The sequence below is a fragment of the Candoia aspera genome, chromosome 4, assembly GCF_035149785.1.
Source record: "Candoia aspera isolate rCanAsp1 chromosome 4, rCanAsp1.hap2, whole genome shotgun sequence".
In the NCBI taxonomy this organism is placed as follows: Eukaryota; Metazoa; Chordata; class Lepidosauria; order Squamata; family Boidae; genus Candoia; species Candoia aspera.
Window position 1 is genome coordinate 28,387,861 of NC_086156.1, and position 27,647 is coordinate 28,415,507.

The window sequence follows — 27,647 nt, forward strand, 5'->3', positions numbered from 1 at the left end:
GGTGCTCTTTTTCCCATTCAACTTGTAACTGAGGTGAATTTATATAAAAATAGGGTGTGCTGAAGTGAGCATAACTGGGCCTGAGTGGGAATCTTTTTTTTAAAAGATCAGGATTCAGCAAAATAAAGCCCCTCCCACACCCACAGGAGGCCACCAAACTCCATTTTTGTGGCTTCTGGTACTTCTTCCAACCACAGCTGTCAAAAATCAGTGATAAGGTTTCCTGCCATTCTAAGTGGGAATTACACATGGATGGTTGGGTGAACCCTAAAATAAATTTAACCTAGTTAAAGAAACAAGGAAAAGTTCCCTTGCTTCCCAAAACAACTCAGGGGAAAAAAAAAAGAGTGAAAAAACAGAATATTCTGGTTCCACTTTACCCCATCACTCCATCCACGATGACCTCTGAGTCCCCCCAAATTTTAATTGAGGTCAACAGCCAATAGGTCTACCTATTTCTGTTCTAAAATTTAAAAAAAAATGACTGAGGAAGTCCACTTTGTTACGACACAATGAGGAACCTTCAATCATACTAGCTATGGTTATGTTTTTTTTAACACCCTAAGAGAAATACTAAAATGTTGCTGCACTGCTGTTACTTTCCTTTGAAGAATCTACAGCCTTTTGAGAAAAAAAAATCCTATCTTATGCCAGTTGATTCAGTTTCATACTTGATCAAGTACATTAAGCCTGATCAAAATAAATAATTTCATGAATTGGTCTAACTCAGCTGTCCCTAAACTCTTCAGTTCATCGACCCCTTAATGAAGTTTCAGATTGCTCATCAACCCCCAAACATTTATTATATGAAAGTAATTTAATAAATACTACCACACCAGTATACTGAAATATTTTTATGTAGGCATTTTTTCCAAATTCACAAAAAGGCCAAACAACTTACAATTGGGAAAATGGCACCCCAAACGACAGAGACAGGGAAAGAGAAAAGGAGAAATGCACTTTGGCAGAAGATCAAATGGTTACAAAGGAATCACTCCAAATTAGAACAATGATTACTATTCCAATTAAGATTTACTATACTTATTCACCTTGATGGCTTATTGTTCCCAAATCATTACTTCTGGAGAGGAAAAAAAATAGCATACCTTTGTGATCACTCACTTAAGCAAACAGAGAGAACTAAATGACAAAATCACTGATCATGGCAAAAGCTCATTTATGGGGTACATAACAGTTCCCAAATAGCTTTGAGAAACATCTGTCTCAGGGCTGATCACATGCACTGAAGGGAAAGCTTTATGGATGATGGGTTGCAACTACAGAACAAGGAATAGCATTCACCTACCTCTTCACAATACGTCAGATCAACTGACTTGCCATCGCTGCGAACACAATCAAGCATTCTTGTTTTGATCCCATTACCACAAACAGCTTTCTCGCTTAGCTGGCATGTGCTCCAGTCTTGAAAGGAAGGAAAGAAAACAACAATGGTGGCCAGTGAGAAAGATCTCCTGTGTGTTGTATCAAAAGGCAATAGAATGCAGTGACCTGTCTTCCTCCCTCATTCATATTTTCTTTCATTTTTAAAAGATTCCGATGACTTATAATAGATTCCTTATGTCAGCCTCCTAAGCTACAAGTGATGAACATAGCAGTGAAATTGGTATGTACTGAACCAGCCTCTCAAATAAGTGTGCAAAAACTATGTGCAATTCTGTGCATGCTGGCTTCATGGCATTTATCACCTTGTAAGAGTGCATACAAAAGCTCATTTATGGGGTACATAAATGAGGTAGGGACGCGGTGGCGCTGCGGGTTAAACCGCTGAGCTGTCGATCGGAAGGTCGGCGGTTCGAAACCGCGCGGCGGGGTGAGCTCCCGTTGCTCGTCCCAGCTTCTGCACACCAAGCAGTTCGAAAACATGCAAATGTGAGTAGATTAATTGGTACCACTTCGGCGGGAAGGTAACGGCGTTCCGTGAGTCATGCTGGCCACATGACCCGGAAGTGTCTATGACAACGCCGGCTCCAAGGCTTTGAAACGGAGATGAGCACCGCCCCCTAGAGTCGGATTCGACTGGACTTTACGTCAAGGGAAACCTTTACCTTTACCTTTACTAAGAGTGCATAAAATAGCAGTCAAATCCAGAGGACCACAACCTCAGACCCCATTATAATTTTTAATAGGAAAGAGGGGAAATGTTGTAGAACACAGGGGAACTATTAACTACATTTAATTAATGTAATTTTAAATAAATTAGATCTAATTAAATTTGTGTTGTCTCCACACATGTCATCATCCTAGATACCCCTTATTTCTGTGGACTGTGGTTCTCAGCACACTACTCTAAGCCCAGCATAGTTCTTAGCTGGAAAGAAGTTGGGCATCCCAGCCCTAAAGAATGTTTGTTTTTGACTTTCAAAGATCAGAAGAAATACAGAGAAAGTGGAAAAGTGTATCCTATATTCTGATAGTGAAATTAGTTCTCTACGTGTGAATTCAGATCCAGAATAAAACTATCCAAATACAAAAGTACAGAGAAGTTTGGGAGAACTTCAAAATTTGTAGAAATACTGGAAACCAACCAACCAACCTCAACTCTATATGGAGGGAGTCCATCAACTGTATATGTTTTTTGGGAGGGAGTCAAAAGAGCCTAATGCAGAATGAGGAATGATCTACTTATCAGACACAGAATGGTGGGGGAATTTAGAGGTGGAGATGTAATGGAAAAGCATCAGGATAGGAAATCAGGGCAGAAAGATGCTATGTTTGGCTGTTTGGAGAGACAGTATGTCTAGATGGCTGCAATATTTTCTTTCATGCCCCACTTGTCATCTACCAGGACTTAATCAGCATCAATACCTGTCACGTTGTAATCATAGTGATAGCAGTTTTTGTTCAGAAGGCAAGGCTCCATCTCCACTGTAGAAGGACAGGCCTTTCTTTCCTGAGGTAGCCTTAAGATCTTGGCTGAGCGTTCCCTCGCACTGCTTCCATTACAGGGCTGAGAAAAGAAACCAAACATCCTTTTACTTTGATAAATATAACATTCTTAATCCAAATTCTTGTAATAGTCGAAGTACTTAAAAACTTGAAGAATTGGGCTCAAAATCCACACTCAGTCAAGAAACTCATTAAGTGATTTAGGACTCATAATTATAAAGATCTAGACTGACCTTCCTTTTCACAGTTATTGTGACCATAACAATGTAGAGGGTGATACACTGACCTGCTTGAAGAAGGCTAGGATATAAATATAATACTCATACACTTTAATATATACTTTAAATACTTACATTTCTTGAATATATAATTCAGTAAGTATATTACTTTGGTTAATGAGCTGAATCCCAGATTGAAATTAATGGGATTTTGGTTAAGTTGTTAGTCACTGACCTGGTACGTATGTAACACTAAGCAGGTTATCAGGATTAACCATAGCAAGCTAAAGACTTTAGTACTATGACTCCCTTCTGGCTTAACTGACATTTTAGACTAACCACAGTTCCACATTATTGCTAAGCTCTAAACTGTGGCCATCTATTTTTTGTTGAAACTAGGTAGTTTTAAACCTACAGAAGCTAGATATAAAGTGAGAAGGATCTGGGAGGTCACAAAGGGGACAGATGAAAAAGGTCTACATATACAGACACGTATCAGGTATATACAAAACATGAGGAGAGAATACACTATTAATAATTTCCAGCGACAAATTGTGTTACCAAGAGTTCTTCGGTGTTACTAGAATTTCCAGCAATAGCCAAGGGAATTTAACCTAAGAAGGCCCATTTATCATTGCAAGTAATTGTTATCTGAAGGTGAGACAACCAACCTGGAGGTTGCTTGCCCCAAGGGGGAAGGGGAGGGGGGGATAGAGCAATTGACAGAGCAACTACTCAACATGCACAGTGTTTAGTCTCTAGCTTCTCTAGTTTAAAAGGAACAGGAAGCAGGTGATGTGAAAGACCTCATCCTGAGATGCTAAAGATCCCTTTCCCTTCAGAGAAAATAATCAAACACTAGATGGTTTGACTGTATGGCCTGATAGAAAGGCAAGTTATATATATGTTGTCCTGTGGGGCACTGGCTAAACATTTCAAGAGAAAGAATCTTGGTGACATTTTGACTTGGTTGGACAAAGAAATTCTTACTTTCTTAAATTCTATCAATACATTTTTAAAATAACAGGTGCGTTACCAAGGAACACTTAGACCACTGGCCCCATTCAGATATGACACAGTCTTCTGGACATGGCAAGATGCATTTTCTAGCACCAATTGGCATCTCCTCTTGATCACACAGATAGTCTTCCACAACGTCTGAAGGACCATCCACGGTGTTCTGCATGCATCTGGAAAGGCAAAGCCCATGATATGCAGTAGATGTAAAGTTATGTAATTGCATGATTATATATCTAGATCCTTCCTGTATAGGAAAGTCTGTCCTGAATTAGGGAAAAATAAAAATAAAAAAGCAATATGCATCTTGGTCTAAAATGGTCTTCCCTAGTTGTTGTCCAGAATTCCCCAGGTAGCACATTCTGGAAACTTTACCCATATGTCATTTGGAAGACAGCAGACTGAGAAAGGCTGATCTAAAAGTTTTAGCAAACAGCTTCTTCACTGAGAAAGATTCAAGGTAAGGAAATTTAATCAGACATACAGCATTTTAAACTTCCACACTCAATATTTCTCCCAAATCACTTGAATAGATGAAGGTACTCTAATTAGGAAAAATGGTTGAAATAGTTTTAAAACAATAACCAAACTTGGTTAAAACTAACCTTATTTGTCTAAATTAATTAATTAATTAATTAATATAATTCAATTCATAGGCTGCCTGACTCCCAATGACTCTGGGTGGTGTAGAGTTAAAAATAAAAAATTAACAAAACTCAAAAAGAACTAATGAACAGTCCAAAACACAACATAAAACAACAACAACAAAAACCTTCATTCAGCCCAGAGCCTGGGAGAATAGCCAGGTCTTCAACAGCAACCTGAACATCATTAGAGTGGAGCCACCTGGAACTGGGGGTGGTGGTGATGGTGGATATCATTCCTGTAATGTATGTGGGAATGACCTTGGGAGATTGGGCCCAGAGACACTGCCTAGGGAATGGTCAGTTAAGAGACAGCATAGTCCACAGATGGATAGCGGGTGGGGCAAGAGGCTCAGAAGACTTTAATTTCTCAGGGTGTAAAGGACACAGGGGGAGAATTGTACTTTCAGACATGCAAGATTTATGTCGGTCTTACCAGGTGGACCAGACAGGAAACACGACCAGATGAGCTAATTCTACTTTATTGTAAGGCTACATTAACAAAATCTTGTAAGTCTGAAAGTATAATTCTCCCCCTGTGTCCTTTACACCCTGAGATATTAGGGAGGGTCTCTTCTGAGCCTCTTGCCCTGCCTGTTATCCAGCTGCGGACTATGCTGTCTCTTATCTGACCAGTCCCTAGGCAGCATCTCTGAATCCACTCTCCCAAGGTCATTCCCACATACCATTACAATTCCAGAGAGCATGTGCCACTAAAGAGTAGACATGCTTCTTGAGTCCCACAAGATGATGGTAGTTAATTGATGGGATGCAGAGTGTGCCCACTCTGCCCGATCACACTAGATGGGTAAAAACCACTGGAGATAGGCGATTGTTCAAATAAACAGGCCCTATGCCATGGTTCTTTATAGATGATAACTGGCACATTGAATTGTGCCTTGAAGCCACCTGGTAACCAGCGCAGCTTGCAGTGCAGTGAACATAACAAGGCATGCCCAACACTGGCTCCACCACTGCATGCTGGATTAGCTGTAGCTCCTTAGTGGTCTTCATGGGCAACTCCATGCAGAACACATTACAGTACTCCATTTGTGAGGTGAAGGGTCTCCTTGTCCAGGAAAGGGTGCATTTGGCACACTAGGTATACGTATACAAAGGTCCTAAAAGCTTTTTGCTTTTGGCCTAATTTTTCAGACAAAGCTATTTTATGTATGTTTTAATCCCACTGATCAAAGGACTTTAATTTTCTAACATTTCAGTATAAAAATCTGGAAGAAATTAGGGTTTGGGGGGTTGCCACAATATATGATTCAGCAGCTTATTCTTCATTTGGGTTAGTGACATTGTAGTTACAAATATACTGTCCTTCAATAAGAATTCTCAGAATAAATTGCATAAAAGCTATTAAAATACAAATAAAACAAGATCTGAAACAAACACCAGAAGGCTGAAAGATTTTAAAAGCCCTATAGTGATAACCAGCAGAACTGTTACTCAGTTTGCTATATCGTATCCGGCACATAATATCTGGAAATGCCCAAGGAAATAAAAGGTTGATTCAATGGCATCTCAAGCCGCCGATCAACACAGAAACAGGAATATGAAAAGGCTCAGAGCTATTTGTGTTTTGTGTATTAGAAAGCGGATGTCACGAACCATTTATTGCATACACAAATCTGAATTATCAGAGGTTTTCTGTGCAGTGGCAAAGCTTCAGAGAGAACCCTGCACAATGAGCCTGCTTGTAATAGGAAGTCCATAAAAGCTCTCAGGCCAATGAAAGCATTCTTATTATTACATAGGTTTAACCATCTACTCTCTTTAAATGAGCACTCCAAAGAGCCTTGCTTTAATAGAAGGAAGAAAGCTGCCCTCCAAAGTGACAGATCCAATAGAAGTTTAACTTACCTCACTTTTCTGGTTTGCACACCCATCCCGCAATTTTCCTTTAAGTCCACATTAGTCACTTTGCAGACACTCCAGGGTTCAGTGACTCCTATGTATTGACCACAGTCACTATGGCAAGGGACCACTTCATAGACCTGGAACACAGACACAGGAAATCAACTTGCTTCCTATACAGAGGGATAACTGACAGGTGGCAGTGGAAACAACATTGTAACTATCATTTATTCAGAGTTAGGAGACATGCATATCAACATTAGCAAGCAAGCATGTGTGCACATAGCAATCTAACAGTGCTTGTATTTGTTGATTAGATTGCAGATGGGAGGACTTTCAAGGCATTCGCCCTTCCTTTTTCTGAATTCGCTTCACTTCCCTTTTATGAAACCAATTTCTTACCTTGTCCCAGAATCCTTCTCAACCTGGTGTTCCCCAAACACATTGACCCTCATCTTTTAGATGCGCCAAGTGGGCCATAAAGTTGGACAATACAGCAGCAAGATTCCAGTATCTTTAGTTTCTTCTTCATCTCGTACAGTTAAAGGAATACAGAATCTACTGGAATCACAGGATTTCTAGCAAGACAATGCAGAAGAAACTGTGTTCCTGGCTCCCATTCCTCCCTCTTGGACATTACTAGTTCACAGTCTCCTTTGTTTCACATTTATTTAGTATTCATTTATTATTTCCCTTTTAGTTGCTCCGCTCTACTTTGATTTCACCAGTGTTTGCATTTGGCTTCAGCCACTTGCAAATCCACAAGATTTTTACCTGAATGAGTGCTTGTTGTTCTTAGGAAAGATCCTGGTATTTAACTGAACTTGATGACTGGGTCTGTTTTGGGTAAATTTTCTCCAGAGATTTTCCCTCAGCCCATCAAACACTCTATGTCAAGTGTGTTCAATAAATCCAGTATGCTTGAGCAGTGTTGGCATCCTTATTCGAACAAGTTTGGAACATGAATATTCAATATCCTATTAAAAACCATGTTATTGCTTTCTGGCTGGATTCACACACTGTTGAACCATGATTTATTGAATAATCCACAATGAATGGAGTTCACTGGCTCACCCATTAGCCATGATTTGTAAACCATAACATGTTTAAAACCAACAAAATAAGTTTATGGATTTGTACAATGTGTGAATCCAGCTTTTGTATTACTTAATAATATTAAGAAACCATCTATTTCGACTTAAAACTTGGAGTAACAAGAATTATGGGGATAGTTACTATGTCTTGGGTGGGTTGAAACCCACTGAGATCAACTTTTCATCATCACCATTCTCTCGGATACCATTATGTCCTGCCATGGATCATGGAATAGGGATTAAATGTAACCCTTGAATTGATTCAGAACCACAACTACATTACCATTTCCATTTGGTCTTGGATTTAGCAAACTCTGATTTGGTAGTAAAGGTAAAGGTAAAGGTTTCCCTTGACATAAAGTCCAGTCGTGTCCGACTCTAGGGGGCGGTGCTCATCTCCGTTTCTAAGCCTTGGAGCCGGCGTTGTCATAGACACTTCCGGGTCATGTGGCCAGCATGACTCACGGAACGCCGTTACCTTCCCGCCGAAGCGGTACCAATTAATCTACTCACATTTGCATGTTTTCGAACTGCTTGGTGTGCAGGAGCTGGGACTAGCAACGGGAGCTCACCCGTTAACAGAGGTTAAATTAACTATTGGTTAATGGAAATGAGAATGTGTTCCACCCATTCAAATTCCTGATTGGTAATAGCACTCCAAATTGTGTAGTAGTTTTGTTTTATTTTGCTTTCTTCCTCATCACTCAGAGGAAATCCAATATACAGTATGTTTTGCCACCATAACTAATATTTTTAAACAGATAGGTACAAATGAGATAAGTGGAATAGGAGGTGATCAGCTGCAAAGAGGTGGAAAGCATCCTTGTCACTTACAGAGGGCTCAGTATGCTGCAGACCTACCAACCTTCCCGGGCCATCTTTCACCCAAAACAGATAAGCAATTGCGGCTGTACTAAACAATGTTATTAGCAACTCGTTTTGGTCTGTTCTGAGTGGAGATTGGTTATGACTGAAGGGTCCTGATAAAGGCCATCTTGTAAAAGAGATAATTTTGAGATCTGAGAGTCTTATATACCAAAATTAGTCATATGACTAGGAAGAACACCGAGCCATTAGAGCCTCCCCCAACAATGTCCAGGTTCCCCATGGATCATTCCCATCTGTCAAACTTAGTAATAACTAGTAATAATGATGCAATCAATCTCTCATCCCAGCTATATGACTGCTTCTCAACCTCTCCCATTTCTGCCTAGTTAAGCAGTGACCACTATATACATAGAAGCATTTTAAATCAGCATTCATCTAGACTCAAAGGGAAGCTACAGCAAACGACAAACACTGCACACAGTTATAAAATCTGATCCAGAAGCATGCGGGATTGTTTTGCATCTGTTTCACAGCCTCTTACCTGAGCCTGGGACAGATGTTGACGATGAGCACAAGGGAATGAGCAAGATAAATAAAAACAATAGTTAGGAAGCAAAACATATTCACAAAAAGGCATGTGCTTCAGAGAGGTAAACTGATTCTCCTAACAGGCAATGGTCCTTGTAAACACAGGATAATTTTGTTGTTTCTGCTTATGGCATTTTGCACTGAACTATGCTATCTTTTCAAAGTATTGGGTGAAAACTGATACAGGTACACAGCGTTTCTGACTATGCCATCTTTGTAGCTTGCAACATAATTAGCTTTAAGACAAGAGGTGCTAACAAAGGCTAAATATGTTTCCAACTGGCTTTAAGTAGAAAGCAGGAATGTTTCTGGAAATGTTTTCTTTTTTATTTGCTATGCTCCATGAAAAAAAATTACAGTAAAAGCACAGCACAATAAGTTTCAGCTCCAAAGATACTTTTCCAGTGACTACTTGAAGCACATGTATTTCATATCCAGTCTTGTAAAAGCCATCAGATTGTTTCATATTCCAAAGACACATCCCAAGCCTCTTTCTCCAACCTAATACCCTGCCTTTGTGTTGGATTTCATCTCACTCAGCTGTGGAATAATGGGAGCTGATTGTGGGGGGTGTCAAAAAATGTCAAGATGGCATCCACAACCATGTGCTCAAAGCCTCACCCCTTTTTGCATATATAAAAGGAGCAGGTCTTCAATCACATGGTTGTGGCTGCCATCTTCACTTTTTGACACACACACACACACCCACACACCCCGGACATCCCTGGAGGCTGTTCTGAATCTATACTGGGAAAACAAAATCTGCACATATCTGTCTCATTTTGAACAACCCAGGACTGAGGGCCGAAGCAAAACATTTCAAAACCTCCCTATTTATGTGATTCTTGGATACAAGAAGAACATTAAGACAGGTGATATAAAAGGTTCCATGTTTGAGAAGATAGAAAGACAACTTCACAAAACTTTAAGAAAATGGTACCAATTTATAGATTGCCAATCTCAGGAAACAGTAACCAATGTTCAGATTTGGATTAGAACTGGGCAGAAATCTGTTTGTTTGTTTCTTTTCAGAAACTTAGCAATAAAACAAAATTCTAGAATCTAGACACTAGAAAAGATATGGGCATTAAATTGCTTTCACTTTGCTTTTGTCTGTTTTTACAGTAGACTCCCCTACTTACTTAGGCTAAGTAAGAAGCATGTTAGAAACATAAAAATCAAAGTTCCTAATGCACATATGAATTAATCAAAATTGCTCTCCAGCCATACACCATCTTTTAATCCTGACTTTTCTCTTTCAGGGGATGTTATACTTTCCGTCTACTGTTTTCAGTACAGTCACAGCCCTTCAAACAGCTTCTTGATTTCTTTCAGTTGGAGACAGGGCAAGTTAACTGCATTTTCTCTGCAGCCTGGCTCTGCCACAAACTAGAGCATAATTACAGATTTAACAAAAAGTGACTTTAACAAGGAATCTAAGCTTTCAAGGTCTCAGAACATCCTTCAATGAAGTAGATACACAATCACTCCATTTTCTCATGGTTTGGGTTTTGTGTTGTTTTTGGTTTTAGTATTTTATTGCTGCTGCAGCATCAAAAGCAACTTCTTTGTGTGATCTATTGCTACAGAAAGATGCACCAGGACATGATGCATGGAAGACATACTGCATGAAAGACATCTTGCATAGACATGCTGGGTTTTGTGCTCTGCCTCCATACTTCTTTCCATCCATGTCCATTACTTAAAGTCCTTTACCTCTTTGAAGAGCTACATATATTTGTGTGACTGTTTAGACAGACATTTCCACTGCTCTTCATAGTAGCCTCTGTCCTGGCTCTTCTCACTGTAACACTCTAGGTGATGAATCTGTGGGCGTGATTTACCCCCATTTGCCTAGATACTTCATTCATTTCATTTCACCATTCTCTTGGCCCAAACAAAGGTGCCCATAATCATTTCCTTGCTAAACTCCATTTCGAATTCCATCCTGCATTAGTTTCACTAAATGGTAAGTTTTCAGTATAAACTATAAACAACATATCAGTGTATTGTGAAATAACAGGAATAAATAACAGGAATAACAGGAATAAAAGCAAATTGCAACTTTCAGATATTTAAGCATATTCTCTGGGGAAACAAACATCAGAACAATGAGAGACTAAAATACTAATCTGGATCAGCCTTCAGATACTCTCCAGATCTCTTGGACTTCAATACTTGCAATCCTGATTCAGCACAGCCACTGGCTAATCCTATCTGGGAATTGAGAGTTGAAGTCAAATGCATTTAGAGGGGGTTAAGTTTAGGAAGGCTGATCTGGATGAACCTTTCTAATAAAAAAATAAATCTAAACATATAACAAACACTACACTCTTCTGCCACAAGAGGGCAGTAGAGTAGTAGAAATAAACCAAATGCTTCAGCATTTGCCCATCTAAATGAACAAAGTAATTGTTCATTACATTGATATCTGGTGCATTTTGAACTATACTTTGAAGTATGTAGTTTGAATGTAGAAAATTTATTTCAAGTCTATTAAATATTTCTCTCTGCACACCATCTCATTTTTTGATGGCTTCAAACTGAGCTTTCACGCTCAATTGTAGCTTATTAGTTTCAGTTTAACACTTACTATTTTCTAAACTAGAACTAATTACGTTCCCTTAAGTGGAAAATCAAATCAGGAAGCCATTTCCTTCTCAGCCTGCAAAACGTCAACACAAAGGCATTTAGCAAACTTATATGAACGGCCAACAGTACCTCCTCTGTTTACATCTCTTTCCCACGTGAAAAGGAATTTATGGAAATATAAACTTGGCCATTTCACTTGCTAAAGAATATGCAAATTAATCAACATTCAAGATGGACATAAAAGACAACTGAGCAGAAGCACAAAGGCAGCTTTCTCCTATTCAATAGTTTTTTTACAAGGAGGAATGCTACTGCCATGCTTACACATTTCAAGTAAGTTATGAGTAACTTACTCAAGGAATCTACTACTAAAACTCTTATGTCTGTTTGTTTGTAACCTTTAACTGGGCAAAACGGTGTATCATAGGGCAAAATTTTTTGAACCACGATACCTAAAATGGCCTAACTTACAGAACGCCTCCAAAATCTGGGACCCATGACTCCAGTGGAGTTGAAATTAGGCAAGTTTTATAAAACATTTTATGACATAATACAAAAGGTCATAAAACATTTCCTGTGATCAACTCCTGATGTTTGACTGTGTTATGCAGTTCAATATGAATGAGATGGGCTATTTTCAAGGCAGATATATTCTGCCTTGAAATATATGATCAGAGATACTGTATATCTCTCTAAATTTTTAAGAACTTTTCCAGTGAAGGCAGTACATTAGAAGTGCTGCCATTGTTGAAGGAATTGAGAAATCTGGTAGGGAAGTATCTCTGAAACGATGACCCAAACGGGTCACAGGAGTCTAGCCTGTTACAAGAACCTAAACTAGGGTCCAGTCTGGAGTTTATTAAGCATCACTTGGACATTCAACACAGCACAGCAATTTTCCTGTGTTTAGCCATCAGGTTTCTTCTCTCTTTCTCTTTTACACACACACACACACACACACAAGTTCACACAAAAACTCACAATTGGTTTGTGAAGCCAATTAAAAATATGTTTTCTCAGAATGGCAGTGAACTGGCATAAAGTAGGGCTGTTTCATCAACTGTAGTTAAATGAGCATTAGTTAATTAAGAAGTTTTAATGCGCTACTTAATGTTATCTCCATAGAACAATAGCACTGAACACTGAAGGCAGTGTTTTAGATGGTGCGTCGGTAAGAATAATCACAGAAACTATATTTACTTTGGGGTGGGAGTAATGAGGGATACCATCCTCAGCTTTTAGGTATTAAATATACATATTTTGGATATATATTCTGTTCTACTTGAGAGAGTTTTAGTGGTTCAATTAGATAAAACACTGATTAATCTAAATGATTTACAGCTCTAATATAATTCAGCAAGGATACCATCTCTATTTACATCAAAAAGGAGAAGACATATTCAATGACACCCTTGGTCTAGGCAATAAAAATAATTTGTTCTCTGTTGGATGCTTCATATACTATGATCCTATACAGGTATTTCAATGAGAAGCAAGTTTCATTCTTGGAAAGGAAATGCTGCTGATGAGGAGGAAGTAGAGATCATTTACCTGATTGACATGGTCCAGCTTAGGGCAGGGCCTTCCACCATTGTAAGGCTTCTCCCGGAGCCATTTGGACCTGACCTTCACCCCACTCCCACAGGATTTGCTACAGCGAGACCAATTGGACCACTCACTGAGCTTGCAGTCTGATGGACATGGAATGATGCAGGCCTCCTCAATGTACCCTGAATGAAGAGAAATGAAAACACAAGTTCAGAACTTTCATGAGCCCAGTCGGACCACACCAAATGTACATCTAACCCCATATTCTTTTTCCCAAGTGGGTGTTTCCCAGAAGCACACAAGCCATGTGTGAAAATAACTGTCCTCTCTTGATGTTAACCTTAGCAAGTGATACTCCTGTGGACCATGAAGATTTCATTTCATTGGCTAATAATTGATACTGACCTCTGCAAGTTTGCCAAATCACCTTATAGTCATCTAAACTGGTCGCCATCAGCTTATGGCAACTAATTCCCTGATGTTCTGCATCTACTTCCACACAATTTCATTGGATGACACCAGCTTCTAGAACTCTAACAGATACACAGGTGCTTCCTCTCTGTCCAGCTGACAGTTTGTTTACAGCAGCCTTCCCAGCCTGATGCCCTCTGACGTGCTGGGACTACAGCTGTCAAAATTTCCCATCCACTGTGGTTTCAGGATCCAAAGTCTGATTTGACAGGGGTTTCGCAGTACAGAAATTTCTTCATCATTAGAGCTTTATTAAAATTCAGTGGAGAAGCTGATACCTCCAGAGACAATGCCAAAGTAAAATCTGGGCACCTGCATGGTATCTTATTAGGATTCATGCTCATCCAGTATCTACAATTCTGCTTTTCTGACAGCTGGAATGTAATTGACACCCTGCCTCTCATTACATCACTCCCTTTTCCACCGCAACATGTGAATAAAAATATCTTACAAGTTAGGCTGCTGCCCCACTTTTCTGCTCTTCCCACTCCAGAAAGGGTTGTGCTTGATCCTCGTGAAACTAGTTTCACACTTTGCATGCACTATTTGGACTGTAAAAAGAGATTGCTCTACCACATCCAGGAGCTGTAGATTAACAGCCATCTGCCTGCGTGTTAGATAGAGAGTAATTCCTTTGAAGGATTAGCAAGTGGTTTGCTCCAATTGACAAAATTTTTAAAGGTGATGGTCACAGGCCCGCAACTAGGGTCTGTGTCACCCATGGCTAACATGGATTCTGCGCCCATTTTGGTGCCCCCGCACTCATTTTGGCGCCCCCCAGCGCAGCGCCCAGGTCATGTGCCTCGCTTGCCCCCCCCAGTTGTGGCCCTGGATGGTAATATTACTCAGCTAAACAGTTGGCCCTTAGGATGATCAAACAAGCTTATTTCTTCATGAGACTCTAAATCCTTGTCTTATGTATATTTTTTGAAATGTGTGCATATTTATACCAACATGTTGCTTTAGGTATGGATAAGTAAAAATATACTGTCCCTAATAGCCTGTACAGGTGATAATTGCTGACCATATTAGAAGCTAAAAGAGGATATCTGAGAAGCCAAGGGGAGGTATCAGCATGTTCCAGGGAACCTCAATATTTGCCAAAGTTTAATAATAATTTTAATAATAACGACCCCCCCCCCAAAAAACAACTACAAAATGTTGAGTATCAGTTGGTAGTGAAAAAAGAAAAAAATGGACTGGAATGTCCAGCTTCAAACTCCTTTAATGTACACTCTGGGTTGAGGAGACATGGCAACATTTTGTTGCGGGTGAAATTTTTTCTCTTTTTTGAGGCAGTACCATAGAATTTAGATATTTGAATGATTAGCTGCTGCATCCCCCACCCCCCTTGGGAGGTTCTCAATGCCTCTGCCTTTTGCAAGTATCCAAGTGGCCACGAGCAGCTTTTGTCGGTGGTGGCACTTCAGCTGCTGAAGATCGTCATCATCAGAACAGGCATCTACTTTGTTTCCATTCAGCATATGACAAAACCCTTTAAAAAAAGAGGGACCTTTTAATTTTAACTGGCTTGTTGCTGCTTTTAGACAACCAATGAAGCATTCTATTTCTGCTAATTGCATCTCACAATAAATCTTCCTGAAAAGTGGGATGAAAATTGCTTCTCATTTTGGAAAATTACTTAAATAAATAATATGAAGCAAATATATGATTTTCACTCCACACTTCATAGCGCTTGGTCGTTAATTCATGCCTGTTAAGTATGTCCTGTGTCATTCAAGCTCTGCCTGGTATAAAACAATTGTATGAAATCAAAGGCACCAGCTACTGCAGTATAAGAACTAGTGAAGTCTTGAAATTTGCACTGCAATTTCTGAAGCATTTTCTTCTGTTGAGAAGGAGACTTCTATCTTCATCTCAGAGAACTTCGGAATTTATGTCAGATTTCTCCTGATGCTGTTTTTGACATTACTTAATTGCTGGAAGTGTAAGCAAGTACTACTGCTGCTGCATCTTTCCATAAATCTGAAACTTCCCAGGTTATCCATACTTCTTACTCTGAAAAAGCCCAGTGGCTTTAATTGAAGCATGGAAAGACGGGAAGGAAGCAGATTGCTGGAGAAAACATTGCACAGAGAAAGGCAGCACATCCACATACATACACTTCACCCATGAGAATATCACTTTAATTCTTTTTTCCTTAAAAATAAATTTCAAAAGCAAATTCTCTTTTATCAATCTGAATGAGAACTGCAGAAAAAGTGAAGAATTTTTCTCAATGGCCTCCAAAAGGCCCACTGGCATAGAAATTGTGATTAACAACTACTTCACTGAGAGCAACACAAGATAACGCATGGCTGTCCTTGGGCTGGATAGCGGACGCATGTAATTGTAGGTCAGCAGGACCACAGAAACAGAACTAGAGTGCAGCCAGAAGCCTTGAACTGAAACAGATGCTCACTCCTCCAAACAACCTCATGATCAAATCCAGGGAAAGGCATGCAGAAGGATTATTAACTAAGGTTAGCAAAGAGCTCATCTAATCTGCCAGTAGACAATAGGCTATTTCAAACATGAAGCAGCTGATGGTAGGAAACAATGCCGTAGGTCACCTACTTTAGCTCTAGTTTTACGAAACGAAGAGGGCTTCTAGGAAAAAGGACTTCAGCTGGAAAAATCCAGCATGAACACATCTGTTCTTAAGGCAATGGAAGGATTTCTCTATGGGCTTCTAGAAGTCAAAACTGAACTGAATTCCACCTATGTCTTGATTTAAGAAAAACCAGGTTTATCTCTTTTTAATTATTTCTACCCTTTCTGTTCATTACAATGCTATTAATAAATATCATAACTTCATGCTTTATTTCCCCTGTTTTTCATTAGTTATGTGGCATACTTATATCCAAACTTCCTTATAGAGCTAGTTTGGTGTGGTGGTTAGGGCACTGGGCTAGAAACCAGGAGACTGTGAGTTCTAGTCCTGCCTTAGGTACAAAGCCAGCTGGGTGAGCTTGGCCCAGTCACTCTCTCTCAGCCCTAGGAAGGAGAAAATGGCAAACCACTTCTGAAAATCTTGCCAAGAAACCCGCAGGGACTTGTCCAGGTAGTCGCCAGAAGTCAACACTGACTCGAAGTCCACTCCCCACTCCCCAAAAAATCTTCCTTATATTTCTCACACAATCCTGTGTTCAATTTCCGTTGATCTGACTAGGGAGCCTTCAAGTCTTACACTGATGATAGCCAGCTGGTTTTGTTTTGTTTTTGTTTTTTGTAAAATATAAAACCCTGGGTAAAAAGTATGGAAGTTTTAGTCCATGAGGTGTGGGGGGCACCAATTAGTTGAAGGCTACCCTGTTTACTTTAGGATCATAGTCTAATATGCCAACAGTATCTAACGTAGTCAACTATTTTATTTGGAATTTGTAGAGCTGTATATCAAACACACAATCACAAGAGCAGTTCATATCAGTGTTTCTCAGCCTTGGCAACTTTATGTGTGGACTTCAACTCCCAGAATTCCCCAGATAGCATGCTGGCTGGGGAATTCTGGGAGCTGAAGTCCACACATCTTAAAGTTGCCAAGGTTGAAAAACACTGGTTTCAATGATTAGTCCTAGAAGCTCAAATGAACAGGCTGCAGGGGAGCATGGGAAGTACACAGAATCCCATCCATTATATAAATATTACAGGAGGCTGAAGATGAAAAAGTATATACCCTTGAAGATTGACTGAGCGGTAGATACCAGCTATCTCCTAGACCTTATTTGTTAGCTAACTCTATTCAAAAAAGGTTCAGCATAGTACATTTGTGGGAATTTGCATAGACTTGGCATCTCTCTACACAACTGCTTAACTGAAACATTACGTGTTCTGTGTAAATCTTGCAGCCCCTTCAGGACAGCTCGCAAATGTTTTGCTTCAAACGTTGTCACAGACCAGAGCCCACTCTGTTTCCTATGCAAAGCTTCCAGCTGTTTTAAGTTTCTTTCTGTTGCCTGTCTGCTTTTCTCACTTCCCTGGTGCATAAATTAGTACCTGCCAACAGGTATTTCTTTTCCCCTAAGTTTCTGCCTGCCTTTCTTGCTGGTTGAGAAATTGACCCGTCTGCTGCATTAATTACCACAGTATCGCTGTTCCAGACTCAGATTAGTTTGATTGTTTATAAGAGAATGGAAGACAAGCAGGCAACGTACTCCAAAGAGAAGGACCAATGATGTTTCCATGCTAATCACTAGCTTTGCTGTTTTCTCAAGGAGGAGAGGCCCTCCTCATAAGAGGATTACCTAGATGCTTTTTTGTTCTATGAATAACAAGAACAACCAGGAGCCAAAAAGCCAGGTGTCTGGGAGTAAGGAAATACTACTGGTGTAATTTCAAAAAAGCCAACATGGGACAATGCTATATGATTGCAAAAGTTGTCAATAAGGACAAAATACACTCACTATAATTAAAATAATACTTTTGTGATTTGTAGTGACTTCTAATAAATGCTAGGGTTTTTTGCAGGTCTAATGCACCATCATAAAACTGTGTCATTAAACAGATTTGAAGGACAATGATACATATTAAATATTGAGTTTTGATATTATATTCTGTGGCAAGTCAACTATGTTTGTTAATGCAGGGCCAAATCCTGCTCACTGGAGTCCTTCGTACTTGTTTGGAAAACCTGTTGCTCCTTGACAAAAAGGCAGATTTTAATGCCTTGTTTGATAGGACTAAAATAATTCGTAATAATTCATTTTAAAAATTTGTGGTGATAGGTGGGAAGAACAATATCTTACTCCGCAAGAGGCTGCTGAGACTTCTCTCTTTAACTTTCAAAAAGGTCTCCACACACAATGTCTTGTCCTTGCATTTTTACCAGGAATTATCTGCCAGGTAACCACACAACTTTGTACGGATCTCTGACAGTCAGAAAAAGCTACACAAGTGGATAGATTCTGTGCTCCTGTGGGCAAATGGATGCAAGATCTTTCTTTAAAAAAAAAAGAGAAGAGAAGAGAAGAGAAGAGAAGAGAAGAGAAGAGAAGAGAAGAGAAGAGAAAACTCACACATACACCTCCCCTTAAAATAACTCCCCCCTTCTGCCATCCTTCATTAAGAATTTGGGAGGAAATTTTCAACCCTTCCAATGTCCAGTTTGACTTGCTTCCTTTCAACTTCTGCAGAGCACACACACAAAAAGGGGTGGGGATTTGATCATCTGGTTGTGACTGACATCTTGACTTTTTTGACAGCTCCTGCAAATACTCCTTGGCATCTTTCAGAGACTTTGGACCAAGTCCCATTAGCCTCAGCCAGCATGGCTCATACAAGGGATTGTGGGAGTAGGGATTGTGCAAACTGTTAAGATTGGAACTGGTTTCTAAGTAAACCAGCATTGGGTTGCACAGTAAGGAGTACTAGGGGATCAAGAATCTGAGCAAACCATCATATATTGGGCCTCTTGATGAAACTGGGCAGCTGCAAAATTGGCTAAGTCTTAAGTAAGCAAGCAAGTAAGCAAGTCTTAATTGCTACAGAAAGTACACCTAACTCTTAACTTTCTGCTCTAATATTCCCTACATTTAGCTAAGTTATCATGGATCTCTTACATATTTGGCCAAATGTCCTTCCATATGTCTGCTGAAAATATACAAATGCAATGTTGCAACAGAGAAGAACAAGAAGGATATCAGAAGAACCAACAGCAATGAGCTAGTCAGAAGTCAAAAGAGACAGATCAGAAGAATCAGAGAAGTAGACCTGTAAGAACGTTTGTAGGTCCAGGCAAGAAGATGGCAGATAGAGGGCGTTGAGAGCTTAGCAGAGGACTAAGGCAAAAAAAAGAGGCAAAGTTTAATTTAAATGGGATATTACTCAGTTAAAAAGGCAGCCATAATGGAGAAAAAAGGGTGGCTTATAAAGGCTGGGCAGATTTTGAAAGAAAAATCCATATCCTCCATCTGCATATTAAGTCAGCCATTTTATATACATTCCAATCTTAACTATGCTTGAAGAAATGAGCTGTGCTAGATATCATTATGAAAATATAATTCATTCAAGGTAGTAAGGGATACTTGGAATGTGATAAGACAGGTACTCACCTATGTCCTATTCATTCATTCATTCATATATATATATATACACACACACACAATATATATATATATAGAGAGAGAGAGACAGAGAGACAGAGACAGTTTGGTCTAGTGGTTAAGGCACCAGGCTAGAAACCAGGAGACTGAGAATTCTAGTCCCACCTTAGGCATGAAAGCTGGCTGGGTGACCTTGGGCCAGTCACTCTCTCTCAGCCCAACCCACCTCACAGGGTTGTTGTTGTGGGGAAAACAGGAAGAGGAAGGAGTATTAGGTATGTTTACCACTTTGAGTTATTTATAAAAATAATAAAGGTGGGATAAAATTAATTAATTAAATATATATATAATGGTATGCCTCCGTGTGTGTGTGTCCTCTACATGAAACAAACAGGCAGTGTGTTGGCAGCTTGGAATTGATTGCTAAAATAATGGAGTGCAGTAACATAAGCAGAAAAGGAGTCAGAATATTCAAAATATAGTAGCTGCACACTCACTTTATATATAAATAGGAGACATGACTAAAATTCATGTTTCTGCCCTTGTACATCTAACATGTCCTTGACAATAGCAAACTGGGTAGAGGCAGTTCAGAACCTATAAAAAAGCATCCCCAAATGAGTATCTTTTCATGCAATTTAGTCAGTGACTATGAAGTATTTTATACTGCATCATTCACTAATAATTCTTTCCCCTAATGAAGCTGGATAGGATCAAAAGATGGGCACTTCTTACCACCAATGTTTAATAGAAAGACAAAGGTCAATAGTAATTATCCAAGCACATTAAAGAGATACTTTTCTAAGTAATAAAAATAAGAAATTGAAGAAGTAAATGTTAATCTTTCCTTGGGAAAACAAGGCATCACTCTATTGTCTTATCTTTTATATCTTTTATTCCATTCCTTCATCAAAGGCAAACCTGAGCACTGTAAATAAAATTATAGTTCAAACATAATCATAGATAAAGCTGGACACATTCTGAAAAGATGCAGCAGTCTTATAAAGAACAATTGAAATCAACTTCTATGAACAAAGATTTATGGAAATATAAGCAGGGAATTATGGCACCTCGTGTTTAAGATACTGATCTTTTGCCTTATAACTGATTGTCCAGGGTTTAGACAAGGACACCACTTCTTGCATTTTCTTTGACTTTCAAAGGTATTTACAATCCACCTGACAGTATTTGTATTCATGAGTCTGTCACAAGAGCCCACAAAATGATGAATTGAACCATGGCATGTCTTTTATCTTGTTCTCAGGATTAGCCTCCAAGGCTTCAATGGCATAGAGCAGCTGATATTCTGCATCAGCAATCTGGTCTCTTCTTTCCTAGTTTTTCATCCTCATGGACAAGTCACAGGTTGTGACACATGGAGAAATCAGAAGGGGTGACACCAGTCAAAATGGCAACAGAATCTCTCTTGTGAATTGAAATATTAGAATATTGTATCAATCAAGTCCGCCTTACTAAATACAGCATCTTTTGAAAAAGCAGTGCTAAATGCTCTTAACAACTGAGGTTCTTAAGCACATGATCATAATGCCTTCTCTCCCTACATTCCTCAGTTTGGCTCCTTCCAGACATGCTGAAACTGCATCTCCAAGATTTCACCACTTGACTACGGTGCTGGGAATTGAGAAAACAGTACTATGTAATTTATTTTAACTCCCTAATCATAAGCCCATTTATCTGGATGAACGTCCCAATTTTTCAATTAAAGGTATAACCAAATAGGGTTATTAGGGCAGTAATGTCCTTTTTTTCTCTTTCCAACTTACCCAATTTTTTATCTGCAAAGAAAGATGACCAAATCATTTCAACTAAGCTCATTCCATGCCATGATATGTTTTTTTTAATCATAGTCAGCTTATGCTCTTTCATGTTCTAACACTGATTCACTGTGGATTCAGCTCCTTTTTATATATGGTAAAACTGATACTGAAAATCTATCAGATTTGAATGATGGACATCAAACTGAAGGTGCACTGAAACTTTAAAAAAATTCCTGCTAGATCTCCCAAGAAAAGAAGCTGTGCATGAATTTTTAAATAAGCCCTACACAACTATCTGGTGAGGAGATCTTAAAAATCAAATGAATAAATGAATAAATGAATGAGATGTGGGAGGATCCTTATGAGCTTAGTTGAAATGATTTGGTCATCTTTCTTTGCAGACAGAAAATTGGGTAAATTGGAAAGAAAAAAAAAAGAATGAATACATATTTTATATACTATACCTTTTTAGACACATGTTCCACTACTTCCAATGAAAGCTACCACCTAATTAATAGCTTTGTAGAGCACAGAAACAAGGAATTGTTTAACTGAGTATTCAGGTATATTTGTTTTATGGACAACTTTACAAAATACCTGATGTGGCTAACAACAAAATTCGTAATTTTAGACACAACTGGGTAAATAATTATATATTTTGATTAAGGTATAGTGCAAAGCACACAACTAAAAAAATATTCTATTCCATTCTGCCTTCCTGCCTCATAGCTGCAGGATAGCATATTGAAAAACATTTTAAAATGTTAAAAATACACAAAGTAAACAATAAAGTGTTGTCTATAACCATATGGAATCATTTATAACATCTGAAATTTACTATCAAATGCACAAGCAATAAAATAAGAAATTCAGTACTTCACAATGATATTCCCAACAGCTGTTCTAGAAACATTTTCCAATACTCTCCTCTAATCCCTTGCTTAAGCCATGCAACCACACAAAACGGTGTAGAGTCAGTACAAATCAATGTATCTCATTTAATTAATGCTAAAGGGGAAAATAATCTCACACTAATAAGGCAGCTGACAAGCCATCCTAGACTGGTTGCATGTGCCTGAGGCCTTAAAAACAGACTGACATGAATTAAGAAGGGCATTATGACCTGTAAAAACATTAAATCTCATGGTTGCATCAGAGTGCTGACCAAGAGAAGAGTTACAAGAGAAGATATCCTGAATTCCCAATGGCCCTATTAGATATCATGATCTTGAATTACAGTGATAAAAAGGGTTCTGCCATCATTTGGTTCCAAAACAGTGGAAGCAGCTGTGAGGCTGCTAGAATAGTTTTTACCAGCCCTGCCAATATAATGATCTCCAGGAGTCTGAAGGATGATTTCACAGAGAAAATGACATATTATAAACTTCGCTGTTTTATTTATCAAGTGGATCCTATTTTGACTTCATTGTTTTTTGCATTCGTCGATTTCAAAAGAATGTTTATATCTGAACTGGAATTGATTACCTTGATTTATAGTCTGGATAAACTGAGGTTAAATTTAGAGAATATTGTCTGGCAGGAAAAAGAACAGTGGAACTGTTCTATATCTGAAGCATTGACATGCTCAAGGATGGGCAAGGGAGACTTCTCCCAAAAGCTTGCAGTTCAAGAGAACTCCAAAATGACATACAAAGGTCAGTGGAAATAGTATTCTTCTAGCAATAGCTCATGGCAGATGCAGCAGCAATGTGCTATTTTAAAAAGGAAGAATAATTGTTACAATCAGATTCTGTCTTTATGACTGCATAGCCAAGAAGGCACTAAAGTAATGATGGCCCACTTCATTAGCATTTGACCACACTGATTGGCTGCATGCCCTGAAAGGGAACGTGCCATAGATTTGGAAAGTGCCATTTAGGTTATGAAATCCAAAACCTGGCTCAGTGTAAACATCCAAAATAAGCCATCCCAGACAGATGACTGCCTGGCTTCTACTTGGCCACATCCAATGAAGAGAAGCCCACCACTTCTCTAGCTTGTTGGTTCCATAGTTGACCTGCTCTTACTGTTAGTTTTCCCCCTTCTTTCTGCAATTAAAATCTATCTTGTTGTAACTTGAATCTATTATTCTTTGTCCTGCACTGAAGTAGTTGATTTTGCTGTTGTCAGCACTGTCTCAAGGATAGATGTCTCAAGATCATCAAGATGGTAGATAAAACATCACCATGCAAACCCTACCCCTTTGAATAGCCTGCAGTGACACATGCACAAAAAGGATGTGACTTGAATTGTGATGTGCCATCTGCCATCTTGCCAACTTTGCCCTTTCCCAGAGACTACGGCCTGTTGCTTAAGTTTCCAGAACCATTTTTTAAAAAACGGTGTTCAGAATCACAGGTAGGGAATTAGAACATAATTTGCCACAAAGTGCTGATCAAGATGTCTCTTTTTTATAGCCCTGACCACCAGCTTGACTAATTTGCTGAGCCAGACCTCCCTCCCTCCCTCCCTCCCTCCCTTCCTGACATTCTTTGCTCTTCCATTCATAATAAATATGTGGTGAGTTGCTGGGCTCAGGATCTTGTCTTGTTAGACTCTGCATCAGCTGACTCAGCCTGTACTTGTGTCTCCTTAAGTGCTTCTTCCATGGGTGCCCTCATTTCAGTTAATTCCTGTGGTTCAGGATGAGAATCAGTCTGGTCAAGCTCTTCAGCCTCTGAATCTGAAGACACAGACTGATCTGTAATACAACTTAAGGCCCTTTTGATCTTCAATTCCAACAATGTCTCCAAAATTACATGGTTATTTACAAACTGGAATGACAAATCATGCAAGCAACTGACAGTGTTTTGTCTATATTACAAAGTAAATGACCAAAATAATACTTGCAGAATCTCAAGTGTTCAGTTCAATATTTGATGGAAATACTGGCTCTCCTGCCAAAATAATCACCACCAGCACCACTAGCAAAAAGAGTCTTGAATAAACAATGACAGATGGTCAGATATAAAAATCCTACTGAAGATAGCTATAACTGATGAAAAAATAGAATACATACTAATTTCATGTGACATCTTTTTTGAGATATCCAGGATATGTGTTAGATTTGATTTTATGCTTTTTGTTTGTGCAGTGGAAGATGGAGGTTGGTGGTGATTGTATGTATGGGAGGCATGTGATTTTTAATCTGTATTGCAGGGGCTGCTATTCCCCCCAACGGAGCATCATTAATCCATATCTATTATGGAGGCATAAATTGTCTGCACAGTCTGAAGGGCCTTATGCCAGCCTCGGATAGTAAGCCAGCTACAACTCTATAGGACAGAGAAAGCTCTTCCTCAGTTATTTGTGCTTTAATAATCACTGGGCCTGGGCTATCTTTCAAAAGATTATGGAAGTGTCAATTAGTTCTGAGAAGAACTGAGAGACCATGAACCAGGTATGGGCAAAATGAGTAAACCTCATCATTCTTTGCCATCCTCAAGGTCTCCTGGTTGATTTCCATGCATAATTCAATAGGCAGGTAATAACCTTTATAGCTTTTCACAGGTTGGGACAGAGTATCTATAAGGTCATCTCTCTTCACAGGGACAAACTTTATACTTCATTCAGATTTCCACTGAAATGTCTACAGGTTGCCTATAAAAACGGTAAGTAAAGTGAATTACTAATCATGAACAAGACAGCAATATGATGGAGGACATGGACTAAAAAAATTAGAATTAGCCACAGGGGGGAAAAGGCAGCTAATTTGCCCAGGGCAGGATAGGCTAAAATATTGCAGTAGCATGGATATGAAGACTGTACAGTTCTTCAAAAGCAAATAGCTGCTTTAGAGTGCATGAGGTGCAAATTTGGCACCTCTCTACATCTCTTTAAACCAAGTAAATCTTTTCCTGGGGGCACAAGATCATAGGAAAAGGCACAGCTACTTTAAGGAGTTGAAGACAGGTGCTACATCCATGCCCTGAAGCAACTTTTTGCCTTCAAATCTGATTTTGTGCATAGTCCTAATACATACTATCAATGAAACATCAATGTACACCAGAAAATAAAGGCATAAATGATATATAAGTTGCAGAAAGAGAACATCTTTAATGTTGCTGTGGCTATTTGTACAGCACACCTTAAATATTCAGTAGACAACCTTCTCACTTGGGAGCTTGTTTTGAGATGCACTGACATTCAATACCTGCTTTGAACAATTTGTAAGTATTACATTTATTTCAGGCAGACTAAAAACTAAGCTTTTTTTCTTCAAAAGTAGGTTTTAACAACAGATGTTTTAAAAGCTCATTCCAAGTGGCAATGACATCACAACAGTGTGCCTACAGAACCACAGTAGAACAATGGTCTGCCTATAGAACAGATATTTGCACTAAGAAGAACTTCATTGGGGAATGAAGAATGTTGTTCAGATACACTAGAGAACAACTAAGTATTATTATGTGTGCTACAGCCTCTTCTGGGGAAATTCTGCAAGGGCAATATCAATGAACTTATCACCACCATTCATCTGAGAAACTTAAGTACATCTGTAATATCTCAATAGGGTAAACTATTAGTCCAACATAATGGTCTGGAGGAGAAGTATGCAGCCTAAGGTCCTAGGCCTCTACTGACTTTGATTTTGACCTCCAGATACCTCCAAAATGTTACTAAATTGTATTTTTTAAAGGGGAAAATTACTCAGTTATGGCTGAATGAAATTACAGTATAGATTGCCATGAATAAATAGTAATTATATTAATTTTTATTAAATAAACTGCAAATGACATGAAATTAGATTGAGATTTAGTCCTGGATCTACCCACCACTTTTTTGCAGTTTATATCACAGGATGCAGTTCATGAGCTAAGTGCAGTCTGAAGCCTGGAAAAGTTGGGCATCCCTCTCATCCATAGTAAAGGCTATGAAAACTAGCATTCTTTGTATGTCAATGCTGAAATCTTAAATTGCTGGTATTCAAGAAGGGCATCTTGAAAATATACTAGGTATTGTATCATTTACAATTATGGTGTAAATATACCATGGCTTAACTTGGGTGTCCTTGGTCTACACCAACATCCAGACTAGGAGATCTCACATTATGGCTAATGAGTAGCACCCATCCAAAGCTGTAGCCATCAATGTCCCTTCTACTTTTCTCTGACTTATAAGTGTTGATAAAGCACAGCATCCGAAATATATTTTGTTTATTTATTTACAGTACTTAAATCTTGCTTTCCTCACTTTTACTGATTTACAGCATTTGCATACTGCCTCATAATACAAAGTTCTCCAGCTCATTTTAAATAAAGGATAAAAAAGCAATTGATGGACTAAATAAAACACAAAACCATACAACTGAAAAACAGCCAAACACATCTGAAAAAAACAAAACTCACAACAACTCCAGATGACATGAAAAATTTAAAAAGCCTGAGTCAATAACCAGTCCCCAAGGAAGATGTTGATTGTTCATAGCAGCAAGCCTTTTCTTTAAGTAGCACATTACTAGCCCCTTTCCCTGATTAATAACCAATCTTACTTTTTAATTATATTTATTTTCTATCCCAACCTTATTATTTTTATAAATACCTCAAGGTGGTGAACACACCTAATACTCCTTCCTCCTCCTCTTTTCCCCACAACAACAACCCTGTGAGGTGAGCTGGGCTGAGAGAGAGAGACTGACCCAAGGTCACCCAGCCGGCTTTCATACCTAAGGTGGGACTAGAACTCTCAGTCTCCTGGTTTCTAGCCCGTTGCCTTAACTACTAGACCAAACTGGCTCTCAGAGCCTTTGAAGAAGACCTTAAGGCATGGATAGCTCAACTCTTTTTCAAGAATTAGGACTTAAAGGAGTAAAAGCAATAGGATTTTAAACTTGGCTTAAAATTGACTGGAAGCTAGTACATCTGTTAAAGCATGGATGTGAAGTAGTTAAATGACCCTGCCTCCATCAATAATTTGATGGTCCTATTCTGAATCAGCAGGCATTTCTGAAATCTCCCACTCACAAAACACAGTGCAATAGCCTGAACAGAAGGTGGCCAAAGCATGCATGGTTGTGACCAAGCAGGGGGCAGGTGCCACCCAAGATGGGTAAAAGGTG

The 27,647-nt window shown here is 39.0% G+C and overlaps 1 protein-coding gene across 1 annotated transcript in view; it reads right to left on the bottom strand.

Moving 5' to 3' along the window:
- The window catches only part of THSD7A (thrombospondin type 1 domain containing 7A), a 225,482-nt gene that overhangs the window by 24,351 nt on the left and 173,484 nt on the right, over positions 1 to 27,647 (bottom strand). Inside the window, exons 15-20 of the mRNA XM_063303716.1 lie at positions 13,303 to 13,481; positions 9,113 to 9,118; positions 6,656 to 6,789; positions 4,162 to 4,315; positions 2,827 to 2,968; positions 1,307 to 1,422 (exon numbers count right to left, since the gene is read on the bottom strand). Coding sequence (XP_063159786.1) covers positions 1,307 to 1,422; positions 2,827 to 2,968; positions 4,162 to 4,315; positions 6,656 to 6,789; positions 9,113 to 9,118; positions 13,303 to 13,481 — 731 coding nt within the window. The remainder of the gene's footprint in view (positions 1 to 1,306; positions 1,423 to 2,826; positions 2,969 to 4,161; positions 4,316 to 6,655; positions 6,790 to 9,112; positions 9,119 to 13,302; positions 13,482 to 27,647) is intronic.